Below are 14,604 nucleotides of genomic sequence, written 5' to 3' on the forward strand. Positions count from 1 at the left end.
TGTCAACTCTGCCTAGAGACAGATTTGGCTATTCAACGGGTTCTTATAAAAATGAAATTGAGACATAAAGAGTACTGAGCAGAAAGAAGAGCCTCTCTTAGGGCTCTCCATTTAGAAAACTTTATTAGCTTTACATTTCTCTTAAGAAGGCAATTTTTCAAAAACTGCAATTTCAAGGATGTACATGTCCAACATCTCCTTAGTCTTTGACTGAGGGGAGTATGCTGAGAATAGTCAGCTCAGGGGCACCTTGAATCTTTGAACTCTCTTCAGCAAAGGCACTATTATCATCAACTATCACCAGGACACTAGTCACAGAATTTCTCTTTGACTAAGTTCTATTTAAATTGGTAACTCCCATAACTCCACTATATGCAATTACCCTGTTGTTTGTAGATAATGTGGCTAAAGGTATAACCTATACACTTTCCATATTTAAAAGTTTCTTATTTTTGAGATTCCAGTTGGAAATCAAAGTAATAGGAGCAAAAAGTTATAACTGTCCCTTTTATACAACAGGCAAGTTTTGAAATAGGAAGAGACATTTTGGAAAATTCAACATTGTTGGAAAAGGCTCTAAGAGGATTTGATAGTTAAAAAAACTCATTGGGAAATCAAGTCATAGAGAATCCTTTCGAAATGTAAGCAATCACTCCAAGGTAATTATATATGTAGAAAGATGATATCACTTAAGATGTATGAATAAAGCCACTTAATTCATCCAACTGATTCAATCATGTTACATGAGCACAAACAAAGACCACCACATTGTTGTTGTGGAGTAACGGTGTCTCTTACTCTGCTTTGAGATAATGCTCCTGGTTACTTCTTTCAATGGTCCAGACAGTCACTGCACTTGGACTTGACAAGCACAGCTGGTGCCAGTTCATGGGGTTAAAAGTCATCTGGCTCACATCCACACCGGGTTGTGACTTCTTGCACAAAATGACACTCGATTCCCAGTCCCTTAGAGGAAAATTGTGTTTGGTGAAAAATAATTCATTTGAATTTCACATCTTGAGAACATTTATCTAATTATTTGAAAATAGTTTACATAAATTAAGACTTAATTTATGATACAATTTATATAATCTATGACATTAATATCAAATTTATAAATCATTACAAAATAACTGTTTCTAAAATATTACTCTGTCATAGGGCACTGAGGCTATTTTATCCTCCTTATTAAATCAAATCTAGAAAATGGACTATATCATCATATTTACTGAAAAACAGTGTAGGCATCTAAATCTCTTAATACTGCATATGAGTACTCCTTATGGATCTGGATATACTATTCACATGGATACCAGTTGATCACTTACTGAGTTTTTAAAATCAGAGTATTAGTACTTTAAGATGAATTAATTCATATACCTATTCGAAAGAATATCTTGAATGCCTACCATGAGCAAAGTCCTTTGCTAGATGAAATGAAGGGAAAAAAAATAAACGTAAGCTATCCCATCATACAAGGAGCCAGCACTCCATTCAGAGTTATGATTCAGAAACGGGAATATATATTGAGCTCGCCTTGTTTTTGGCTCCCTTCCATCCCCATCACAATGTCCTGTCCATCACATCAACCATTCTCTTGCTGGTATCACTGCTTCCCCGGATTTTTTCACTTTCTGCTTCAGACGCCTAGAAAAACTGTCAACACTGGATGGATACAGGTGAAAGCCTGGGCTGCTGGAGACGTAGGAACAAAGATCACAGGACTATGTGTTCAGTGACATTAGAAATCGTGGTTACTGCCCCCCCCACCGTACCCTCAAAACAACCTCTGATCTCGCTACGTTTCTCTGGTCAGTTCTCTCTCCATTCTCTAAAACAACCATTTTTAATATTCTCCATTTTCCTGACACCTCTAACCCCTCCACCTCCTTCTTATTCTCAATAAATGGCCTTGATTCCCATGAAGAAAATAGAGGCTATCAGCAGAGAGTTCTCCCCATTTCTTGCTCTCAAGCATAACAACCTGTCAGGATCTGTATCATTCTTTCCTTCTCCTTTCTTGTTACAATGGAAGGCATGTCCTTCCTCCAACCTAAGGCCAATTTCGTGTGCTCTGGATCCTACAGGGCTTGCCTTCTTTAGAACATTAGTTTATCCATTATTCCTTCTCTTCTGCATCTTTAGACTCTCCATGTCTCCTGACTCATTCCTGTCAACACTTAAATTAAGTGTTCATCTGTACCACCTTTTTTTTTTTTTGGTGAGGAAGATTCACTCTGAGCTGACCTTTGTTGCCAATCTTCCTCTTTTTTTTTTTCCTTGAAGAAGATTAACCCTGAGCTAACATCTGTGCCAATCTTCCTCTATTTTGTATGTGGGTCACCGCCACAACATGGCTTGATGAGTAGTGTAGGTCCACACCTGGGATCCAAACCTGTGAGCCCAGGCCACTGAAGTGGAGTGCACTGGCCTTAACCACTACGCCACAGGGCTGGCCCCTGTACCATCTTTTAAATAGCTCTCCCTCAGTCTCACCCTTCCATGTCTCTCTTCCCTCTCCTTCAAGTGAAGCTTAAGTGAGTTGTTCTCAATTCACTGCCTCCTCTTCCTCATTCTCACTCTCTCCTCATTTCAAGATTTCTGCACCTCGTCACCACCCCTCCATTGACACAGCTCTCTCCAAGATTCACTAATATCCACCTGCATCCTAAATCCTACAGACACTTCTCAGTCCTTGTCTAAGTTTGCTTCTGCAGGATTTGACTCTGTCACCGCAACTACCTTCTGGAATCACTCTTGGACTCTCTGTGACACACCTCTTATGGGACACCTCATACCTTTCAGCCTCACATTGCTCCTGGGCCCTTGATCGCCCTTCTGCCCCGCTGACTCGGGGGCTGTCCAACTGTGTAGGCTTTGACTAACTTCATGTGGGAATACCCCACCTGTGCCTCACCTCATGTCTACTCCACATGCCCAGGGGCCACTGGGCATGATGTGCAGGAGGTCACAATAAACCTGCAAGTGTGGGGGAATTAACACCCTGTGCAGTGAACCTTCGATTGATGGGGTAACAGGAGTAGGTAGATAAGTTCTCGTCTCTTCCTCTCCCCTTCCCAGCTCTCTGTCTGTCACTGCCCAAGGACCGTCCCTGTTCCCAGTAGTTCATACAGCCTCTCAGAAGACCTCCTGTAAAACAGAGCAATCAATTGCCCTTGGTATCAAGTAGTGGCCGGCAAAGTACTGCATGCTCATATTGGGTCTCCTCCTTCCCAGCCTCTCTCCCCTTTTCTTGCACGCCTGCTTCCTGGGATTGCATTCCCTACTGAAGAAATGGCTGGCGAGCTTCTGCCTCAGGCTCTACTTTCTGTGGAACCCAGGCTGAGGCATATTTTGGAAACCTCCACATCTGGTGTCCCTCCTCCCTCCAGGACTGCTCCTTCTGAGTCTCCTATGAGGTGCGTCTTCCTCTTTCTGTCTCTTATTGGTGTTTTCTAGGTTCTGCCCTAAGTTCCCCTTTAGATGTTCTTACCCATGTTTAGCACTTTGATTACCAATCTGATTTAATAACTCCCAAATGTTTATCTCCAGCCCTTTCCCCTGAGCTCCAGTCCTGGAAGTCCATGGCAGAGGCACATTGTGTCCCTCAACATCTACTCTCCATTTCTCCCTCCGAGTAACAGACCTCTGGTTTTCAGCCAGGCACATTGTCACTCACAGTGAGGACCATATTTCCCAGCCTTCCTTGCAGCTCAACGTGGCCTCTGACTAAGCTGGCCAATGGGATCTAAGTGGCAGTGATGTGTGCAACTTCCAGGCTATTCATTCTTGCAAAGGTTTGTGCCCTTCCCCTTATACTTTTCCCTTCCCACTGGCTCCCAAAAATACATGGGAGGTGCCCCACTTTAGACTAGAGATGAGGGCAACACGCTAGGAATGGGAGAGCAATAAGATAGCGGGAGACTGGCCCCTGACACTGGGGAACCACCGTACCAGCCACGCACTGCTCATACCCACACTGCTGTGTGTGAGAGAGAGAAACTTCTGTCGTGTTTAAGTCACTTCTTTTGGGTGATTTGGGTTTCTGTGACAGCAACTGAACCTAAATCCTAACTGAGATGCCAACCAGGCATCTCCATTTATTTGTTTATCTCAGGCACCCTCAACTCAGCTTGTGCCCAACACATCTTCTCTCCTCCCACGCCCTGGGTATTTCTCGGAATAGCACCATAATGTCCCCGAGTTGCCCAAGTCACAGCTCGGGGCATAACCCTTGACTGTCCCTCTCCCTCAGCACCACGGCCAACATTCAACCAATCACCAAGTCCCGTGGAGCTGCCTCCTAAACACCTCTCAAATATCTCCCATTTCTTCTATCCTTACTCCCACCATTCTAGTCCATGCCACAATCATTTCCCACCTGGACCCGACAGCCTGTTAATTGATGTTCACGCCTTATTTCCCTCCACTATACCTTCCGATACGGCTGGAAGGAGTCTTCTTACATGCAGATCTGAGCGTATCACACCCCTGCTTAAAACCCTTTAATGGCCTCCTGTCGCCTTTAGAGTAAAGGATGTGCCCATTAGCATGGCTTATATATAAGATGAATATCCTTCCCAGTATGCCCAGGACAAAGCCAGTTTAGGCCTGTTGCTCTGTATTAATTATTAATAACATCCCCTTTCACTCTCAAAAGTGCCCTGATTTGGATGATAAACCACATGGTCACCTTTTTATAAGGCTGCTCATGAGATGGCCTCAGACTGTCCCTCCAGGCTTGCCTCTCATAGCTAATCTCTTGTTCCCATCACTATGATCTCTTAATTGAATCTTCAAACCTGCCATATTTTGTCTGACCTCACGGCCTTTGTATATGCCATTCCTCTGCTTCAAATCCTTTTCCTTCTACCCCTTCACAAGGCTGATTCCTGCTCATCCTCTTGGTATTGCTACTGGTTGAAGTGTGTCCCCGAAAATTCATATGTTGATGTCCAAACCCTCAGTATCTCAGAATGGGATCTTATTTGGAAATAAGGCCTTTACAAAGTTACATGAGGTCACTTAGTGTGGCTCTACTCCAATATGACTAGTATACTGGTAAAAAAGGGAAATTTGGAGATAGATACACATACAAGGAGAACACCATGTGAACATGAGGGGAGTTATTCAGGAGCCTAGGAGAGAGGTCTGGAACATTCTCCCTCACAGCCCTCAGGAGGAACCAACCCTGCTGACATGTTGGTCTCAGACTTCTAGCCTCCAGAACTATGAGACAATAAATTTCTGTTGTTTATGCCAGTCATTTTGTGGTCCTTTGTTAACAGCAGCCCTAGCAAGCAAATACATCCAAAAACAGGTGAGTGTGTAAACAAACTGTGGTGTAGCCATACCATGGAATAGAAAGGGATAAACTATTGATACAGACAGCAGCATACGAGAATTCAAAATAATTGTGCTGCATGAAAGAAGCCAGACAATAAAAAGAGTATGTAATGTATGACTCCCTGTTTATGAAATTCTAGAAAACACAAACTAATCCAGAGTGACAGAAAGCATGTCAGTGGTTGCCTGGGGGCAGGGGAGGGGCAGCGATGGAGTAAGGGAATGTGTGTCAAGGGGCAGTAAGGTAGGACCTGAGGGGCACAAGGAAACATTTGGGGGTGATGGATATATTTACTATCTTGATTATCATGATGGTTTCACGGGTGTATACATAAGTCAAAGCTTATCAGATTGTACATAAAGGAGTACATAAATTATTATATGTCAATTATACCTCAATAAAGCTAAAAAAAAGAAACTCTGCATAAATTAAATGTGGCTCTCTGAACCTATATTATTACATTTTTATATAAGAAATGCTGGTATGTAAGGAGTATCCTCAATCATTCCTGGAACATTTTGTACTTCCCCTTACTAAGACAAATCTCCCCTTGAAGGAGTTTATATTATGGAGGGAAGAGTGAGTGCAGCTTTGAAGCTGGCCGCATGAAATGACCCAGCAAAGACGACAGATGTGTCTTAGCCACAGGTGTTTCCTATACAGCTGTCAAATGTGGTATAATATTCCACTCTCTGAACATAGAATTGTTCTAATGTCTCTAAAAATCATTACTTTAAGCTGAGTTCCAATATAGAGACCATCTTAATTTCAACATTAGTGGGAAATATGCAAACAAGTCAAAGGTACCATTTATTTGAAGAAAAGATGAGACTTTGTGTATTTATAAGTATATTCTTTACCAGACAAAGGAAATATTATAACACGGTAATAAAGAGAAAGATGATCATTTAGCTCTCACATAGATTTTGCCCTGCCAAATTTTATGCCTAAAAGTAGCAACTATATTAAATGTTGTAACTAGGACTTTTATTCCCTCCATTTTTCCCTGTTTCAGATTTTTCATGTATATGCCCTTTGATAAAATCCAGAAGGACAAAATTAAAATGTTAACCTAATGAAAGGAATTCTGCAGGATGTTGAAACTTACCAGAGGGCCAGTTCAAATTCTGGGAGCGAGGAGTAGCTAGCCAGGTAGGTGCCACAGTAACTGAACGAAAGTAAAGTATAATCCAGGAGAATATTGCCTAAAATATAAAATCCATTACAAGGATTTAATAATCACATTCAGATTAACCATAGTCTTATAGCTTATTTCTCTTATCTAATGATTGTCACATAATTCAAAAGCATTTAGCCCTTGGAATAAGAGATCTCCTGGCTTATTTCTAAGACTATGAACAGAAGGCTAAGAGCAAAGTTAAGTTTTTAAAAGATATTAGAGTGAATTAAGACCATTAGTCACTGTTTCTAGACTTCAGTGCAGAACTGAGCATACTACACCATGTATGGCCCAGTGTGATTTGAAATGACCCAAGAACCATAAAATATTCCATAAATATATGAAACATTGTAATTAGAAAAACTATTCAAATAATTTTAAATACCTTGGAGAGTTGTAATAATTCTAGCTTACTTCCATATCTCTGGCCCTTAGCTTAATATCTTCCAATATTTGGAACACCTATAGAAAGTTCTATTCTTATTTATACCTATAGCTGAAGAAATGAAACATGACTTTAAAAGTCTTAGCAACAATGTGTTTAAAATGTGCACCATGAAGATGCTAAGACGAGGGAATGTCTGCTTCAGCCTCCCTGTATAGGAGGCTCTGGTTTTCCCTCTCCCTCATCTGCTGTTCTTCAGTGTTGTTCCACAGGGGCAAACCTTGCCTTCTCCTTCATCTGTCTTTTCTACTTTTGTGTCTCTATAGCTGGTTCTGTGTAATTTTTTTTTTTTTTGGTGAGGAAGATTAGCCCTGAGCTAACATCCGTTGCCCTGGCCTGACATCCGTGCCCATCTTCCTCTACTTTATATGTGGGATGCCTGCCACAGCATAGTCTGATTAACAAAGAAAACAGCTTGTACTTATTGAGCATTCAGTGCAAAAAAAAAATAATTTTTCTGTGGGATACAGGTCTTAATGGAATGATTTTCTATCCTTGCTATACAGACATTTCCTCCCATAACTTAACATTATTAATTTTATATTTTTTAACATTCATTTTAAGTTTAAACAGTACATGGTTTCTGAAGAAAATACCAAAAAAAAAGCATAAGAAGAAAAATATATCCTGTGTAATCCTACTATCAAATTTGGTAAATTTTGTTCTGGTATTTTCTTCTGTGTGTTTACTTTTAAAAATACAGATATATATTTTTTCTTTAAATATAACTTTGCTTTTTATAGCTATAATAAGCTAACACATGGATTAAGTGTTATACATAATAATTCATTTTTAAAATGGAACTTGGGGGCCAGCCCCGTGGCATAGTGCTTAAGTTCGGCACGTTCTGCTTCGGTGGCCCAGGTTCGCAGGTTCGGATCCCAGGTGTGGGCCTACACCACTCGTCAGACGACACGCTGTGGTGGTGACCCACATATAAAGTACAGGAAGATTGGCACAAATGTTAGCTCAAGGCTAATCTTACTCAAGCAAAAAAAAAAAAAAAAAAAAAAAGGAAGATTGGCAACAGATGTTAGCTCAGGGCTAATCTTCCTCGCCAAAAAAAAAAAAGAAACTTGGATCATACATAGTGTTACTCTTATTGGATTTTTTATTTGCCTTATATTGAACATTTTATCATTAATAATTCTTCAAAAATGTGATTTTTAATGTTTGCATAATACCCCTTTATGGGATGTTTTAACTGATTTAACCATATTCATATTACTGGAGATGTAGGTTGTTTCCAATCTTTTGTTATTATGACAGTGCTTTTAACTCCTTTGCACACAAATTTTTGACCATATTTCTGATTATTTTCTTAAAATTGAATTCCAGTTCTTGAAGTGGGTTTACGTTGGTCAGAGTAAGTATTTACTTCCCAGAGGGACCGTATCACTTTATACTCCCACCTTCAGCAAAAACAGTGCTACCAATCTCCCTGCACTCCGTCTAGCAATTCTGATCTTTAACGAATTGTGACCTGGATAAGCAGAAAAAACTCTCAGCTTGGTTTAAACTACAGTTTTTATAATGAATATTGAGATGGAACTTTTTTTTTTTTTTGAGGAAGATCAGCCCTGAGCTAACATCCGTGCTAATCCTCCTCTTTTTGCTGAGGAAGACCGGCTCTGAGCTAACATCTATTGCCAATCCTCCTCCTTTTTTTTTTTTCCCCTCAAAGCCCCAGTAGATAGTTGTATGTCATAGCTGCACATCCTTCTAGTTGCTGTATGTGGGACGCGGCCTCAGCATGGCCGGAGAAGCAGTGTGTCGGTGCACGCCCGGGATCCGAACCTGGGCCGCCAGTAGCGGAGCGCGTGCACTTAACCGCTAAACCACAGGCTGGCCTGAGATGAAACATTTTTGGATGTTTTTGGTCATTTGTAGTTTGGTGGTTTGGGTGAGTTCCTTTGCCATTGTTCTAGTGGGATGTTTATCTTTTTTTCATTGTTTCATAAATGCTCTGAAAATATTTGATCATAATTGTTCCAAATATTTTTCTCAGTTATCATTTGCCTTTTAATTTTTCATGGTATTTTTGATATCTTAAGTTTTATATTTGTATGTAATAAATATGTCAATATTTCTATTTTTATTTTTTTCCTTCATGTGAAAAGTTCTTCCCAATCCTGAAATCATTTCAATATTCTACTATATTTTCTTCTACTTTTCAAATGGGTTTGTTGCTTATATTGAACTCTTATTTTTGTCTGATATATGTTTTGATGTACAGTATAACACGACTATCTAACTTGATACTTTTGTTCAAATGGTTTTTTAACACCAATGTTGAATAATCCATATCATCTATTTTGTGTGTGGGGGGGGCAGGGAGTGACTTTCATCATATACTTAGCTTTTATCTGTTCTAGAGTCTGTCCCCAGTCTTCAACTTTTCCACCCATCTGGTGATCCCTGTACCAATACCACACTCTTTACTACAGCGCCATAATGTTAAAAGGACCCTCTGCCATGCCATCATTCTCTTTCAGATTATTCCCATTCTCTACTTTTTGTTCTTCCAGATGAACTTTGGGATCATTTCATTTATATTCTCCTTGCTCTCTAAAACATATCATAAACCTATGAATTGCTTTCTGTGAAGAATACCAGAATATATTTATAACAACCAGGCTTTCCATCCAAGAATATGTCCCTATATATTTAAATCAGTGATTTTTGTAGTTTTCTTCATCTAGGTCATTCACATTTCTTCTTTGGATCATTTCTAAGCATTTAAGTCTTCCAATTGCATGGATATTTATTTTGAAACCAGCATCTTACCAAGCATTCTTTTATTAGTCTTAGTAGACCATTGCATTATCCATAATCTCCTTTCCCATAGCTATAATTTTTCTCAGGTTTGTATTTTGTTGCATTGGCTAGAACTTCTAGGTTCATATTAAATAATCGTGGTAACAACAGGTATCCTTGATGACTTATTCCTAATGCCTTTAGAGTTTTGTTATTCAATATGAATTTTGGCTATTGGTTTGAATTAACTTGCAGTTGCTTGGACAGGGCTACAGCCAAATAACCAAGCTAGGGAGATTTTAAAGATGAAGGGTAGTTATAGTCCATATAGACAGTTCAAAACATATGAATGAGTTATATTTTAAAAGATGTTTTAATCTGTTGAGAACACAGACAAATTTCCCCACAAATAAAATGTTACAAATCACAGTGAAGTTCCCTGGCTTGAACCAGACACTTATTCAGCCTAGGAGGCTACAGAACTAAGACCAGCCTCAAGCTCTCCTGAGCATTCTGGACAGAAGGCTGCTCTGCTAATAAGGGAATTGTTAGGTGCAGGCTCCAGTAGATGGGCAGCAGCCCAGTCTGGGTCAGTTGAATCTATGAATGAGTCAGTAATAATTTAAAGGGTAGGTAACATTGATGGGGCACTTGGAATATATATATATATAATTTCATTTATTATCACCACAGCCATTAACAGTAGATACCACCATTATCCCTATTTCATGGATAAGGAAATTGAGGCTCAGACTTGTCTTTACAAGTTATACAAACATTAATTCACCTGGATTTTCAATAAATCATCAGGAAAGAAAAAAAATTCTTCTGAAAAAGACCAATTTTCAAACTGCAGTTAGTACTGTAATAGAGTCTTCTAACCCAGTGCTTCTCAAGTTTAACGTCCACATGAATCACCTTGGGAATCTTGTTAAAATGCAGAGTCTGATTCAGGAGGTCTGTGATGGGAGCAGAGTTTTCTGTATTTATAACAAGCTTCCTAGGTGATGCCAAAGTTGAAGGCAAGCAGACCACACTTTGAGGAGCAAGACTCTAGCCCACTTAGTTAAATCCCCCGCGATCAGCCTGGTTCCTTCTTTAAAAATGTGTATTGCAAAACAAAAAACACTTAAAAAAAAAAACATTTCATTTATAAGAACTAGACTTGGTCATGTCTTATAACAAAATCCTTCAGTTATGGCAGGGGAAGGGTCTCGTAGGATACCTTTTAATTTGGTCCTTCTGGTCAATGCAGGAAAGTTGTATATGTAGATGAGGGGTTTTAGCTTCCGGTCAGAAAAAGCCACAACTTCATAAGGAATGTTAGTTGCCACGACGCCCACAATTCCATTCATACACTGGAGTACAGTCTTTTTCTTGGTTTCAATATTAATAAATATTACAAAATTCCCACAAGGGTAGCAAATGGTGCTGTCGTTGACAAAATGAACCTTCTGCTTAGGGAATCCTTGCACCCATCTTTGGGAAAAGATATGTCACCATCAATATAATACCTTTCAAATACTTTTTCTTTTTTTTTTTTTTAACAAGGCAAACAAAAGGTCATCAGAGTCTTTGAGACATATGTACTCTATTTTCAACCCCTTTCTGCCCAAAACAATCCTAAGATAAAAGAGCACATATGCTGGCTGTGAGACAGGTTTGAATCCATGCACTATGGAAATTTAAATGTAGACCTAAAGTTCCATAGGTCTCAAAAGCCTTCTTCAGAGAAATTTTTCAATGAAGCAAATCCTCTGATCAAACCTGAGAAAGTCTCAGAAGGATTTCTGGGGTCTTGTATACTTGGAAAAGAAAAGGTGAAAACAACAGAGAGAGAAGAGCTTTATCCTAATAGAAAATGGTGTATTCTGGGCCATTCTTTTATAGTTAGTTTTGATTTTAAAAATAAACTTTAAAAAACAACTTTGAATAGCACAGCTTGCTTTGTGGTTGTGCTGAATAAGAAGATTGCTTCAACTGATGAAGAGTGTGTAGCTATATTTCAGATCTAAAAATACAGATAAATGCAGAAAATAAAAGGAATTAAGTCAACATGAATGAAAAGGTTAGAACACAAAAGGAACATATTTTTAAGTAAGGAGGGTGTGGTGGGTGTATGCTAGAAGGGAGAAGAGTCTGAGATGGGGGGAGATTCTACTTTTATTTAAATGTTAAAGATATGCTTAACGACAGTGGAGAAGGCAAGTGAAGGACACTGGTTTGATGAGTAACCTCAAGAGACTGGAGAGTACAGCCTGGGCCGGCAGAGGCTGCTGTATGGAATAGAGTGCAAGTAACACTCTAGAACGTGGAAGAAAATAAATACCACCGTATATCTGGGCAGAGCTTTATGCGTTTCAAAGGCCACTATAAACGCAAATAAATCCAAAGGTAGTGGATGGGAGTTAGAAGAAAGGGACTGCCTTGAGGGCCTTAACTTTGGGGAAAATCGCCAAAGACGACAAGGGTGGGGCGGGGGGATGGGGGGGCGGTATGTATGAAAGATCAAGGGAAAACGAATCACTGAAGGGAATACTGAGCCAGACAGAGGAGGAGGAAATGAAGGGTGGAGAAGAGCAATACTGGGTGAGCGAGCAAGGGCTGGGATTGCAGAAAAATGGGGGGATAAACTGGAGATGTGGTCACTGAATAAGGGGATGGAGGATGGAGAGGACACCGAAGGAGGGAGTCTGCGGGAAGGCACTGGGGGTTGGAGGAGAAGACGTCGAAGTTTCCGGGAGAGCAGGTCTAAAGCAGGGGAGCAAGAAGAGGGTAGGGAGGGGATGTGGGTCGGAAGGAAGAGTTTCCGCCCGACCGAAGCCAGTCGCGGGGCGGTGGTCGCCACACCTCACGGACAGGGACGGGCTGCTGGCGGAGGAGGAGGTCTCATCTCGCTCCCGGCCTTGCACCATGGCCGTGTTTCTCTCAGCCGGGCTGCGGGCGGCACCGCTGCACCTCGCTCGGGTCTGCAACCGTCACTCTGAGGACCCCGGCTGCGCCGACGCGAAGCCGCTGCTGTTTACAGCTGTATCCTGGAGACCGCGCCCGCCGCGCCCAGTGGCTCTGCCCTTTCGGCCGCTCTCGAGCCAAGCGGATTGGTGGAAGGGCTGCCGTGTCTCCGCCAATGGGCGTGCGGCGAGCCAAGCGAGGGGCGGGCCCCTCCGAGTGAGTGCTGGAGAGACCTAACCACGAGGAAATAATTACAATATTAATCAATGTCATAGCAGAGATTAATATTGAGTGCTGACCGTGCCAGACTTTGTTCCAAGAGCCATGGAGGCATCGTTTCATTTAATCTTCAGATCCCCCCATCAGCCCCATTTTATAGATAAGGAAAGTGAGGATAAGAGAAATAACTTGCCAAGGCTACAAAGTTGAGTGGAACTTAAAGCCAGGTCTAGTCTAAATCTAGAGCTCCAAGCCCTTAATTACTGTGAAGGAATAAGAGGCATGAACTGCAAGAGAAGCAGAAAGTTTATTTGGGGTCTTAAGAACTGCAATTCCGGGAGCACAGCTTCGGGTATAAACCAAAATAGTGTCCCGCTAGGGAGTGAAATCAGGGGCTTTTAAAAGCAAAGAAGGGAGGTATTACAAAGAATTTTAATTGGAGTTGGAGGCAGACAGTTAGTCTTGCTAAACATTGATTGACTATTGATTCTATCTTCAGAAAGTCCACAGTCCTCTGTCTTTGTGATCAAGAGGTGGGTCTTTTGCTGACTTCTCAAATAATTGCTTGTAAAACAATTGGCATGTTGTTCCAGTCCAAAAGTTTGGCCCAGTCCAACGTTCAAGACAGCAAGGTAATTTCTCTGGAGAGGTAGCTCCAGCTCCATTTAAAATGGCTCCACTATAGTCAATTTTGACATTACTATATTACACTTTCAGATGTACCTTCTGCTACTTCCAGGGGGCAGACAGCTTTGGGAAGTGCTGTAACCTGATGGAAAGGTCAGCAGCTTGTCCTTGCTTCTTCTCCTCTCTCTCATAGCCCCCCTTTCTCTCTCTCCTTTTCCTTCTCCTTCCCTCCCCTCCCTTCATTTCCTCTTCTCTGCCCCCACTTCCCGTCTTTACGTCTGGTAGTCTTGCTACATTTTCTCTTTCGTTTCATTCACAAATAGTTACTGAGCATCTCCTGTGCATTGTGCTAGTCAGAGCAAAATGGTGAGCAACACAGATAAAATTCCTTCCTTCTTGGAACTTAGAGACCAGTGGGTCCAGGGACAAATGTCCCCTGAGGGGCAAAATCACTCCCAGTTGAAAACTACTGATGACTCAATGTATTAAAAATTGTTTTAGAAGGTAAAAATCTATAGGATTTGGTGATGGATTGATAAAGAGAGATAAGAGAGAAGAAAGAATCAAGGATGCTCCTGGATTTCTGATTAACACAGTCAGAGATGGTAATGCCCTTTGCCCAAATGAGGCGAGGAAGGAGTGGAGACATGTGTTTCTGCCCTAGAGAGTTTCTTTCCTGAAATGTGAATGCCAAACACACACACAGTGCTTAGTGTTAAAGAACTGCGCAAAAATGGCTGACAAATTCTCCTATTTCTGAGTCACAGGGAACAGTGATGGAGAAAGAAGTCAACCCCCCCCCCCCACGACTCCCACCCACCAACCCCAGTACTTCCTAAATCCTGGGTAGTTTCTGTTGCCACTTCCTCACTAATTGGCCTATTTGTGTTTTGACAAAGCCCCCCACACATACTTTTAGCTACAACTCGAGTATTTTAAAACCAACACCAGAGAAGAATGTGATGAGGCAAGTCCTACCACCACTCCCAGAGTAAATGGGAGGTAGGGGATGTAACGTAGGCAGGAAGTGTGGACTCTAGGACAGAGATACTGACCAAGGCTGGAATCAGCCGTGAC

At 41.1% G+C, this 14,604-nt stretch overlaps 1 protein-coding gene across 1 annotated transcript in view; it reads right to left on the minus strand.

Annotated features, from left to right (window-relative positions):
• Positions 1–12,701, minus strand: part of CFAP43 (cilia and flagella associated protein 43) — a 97,235-nt gene extending 84,534 nt beyond the window's left edge. The window contains exons 1-4 of the mRNA XM_087432555.1: positions 12,580–12,701; positions 10,955–11,208; positions 6,456–6,552; positions 799–966 (exon numbers count right to left, since the gene is read on the minus strand). Coding sequence (XP_087288681.1) covers positions 799–966; positions 6,456–6,552; positions 10,955–11,208; positions 12,580–12,644 — 584 coding nt within the window. The 5' untranslated portion in view covers positions 12,645–12,701. The remainder of the gene's footprint in view (positions 1–798; positions 967–6,455; positions 6,553–10,954; positions 11,209–12,579) is intronic.
• Positions 12,702–14,604: the final 1,903 nt, after the last annotated feature.

The sequence above is a fragment of the Ceratotherium simum genome, chromosome 6 (assembly GCF_057802395.1).
Source record: "Ceratotherium simum simum isolate JZ-2026a chromosome 6, ASM5780239v1, whole genome shotgun sequence".
Taxonomy (NCBI): Eukaryota; Metazoa; Chordata; class Mammalia; order Perissodactyla; family Rhinocerotidae; genus Ceratotherium; species Ceratotherium simum.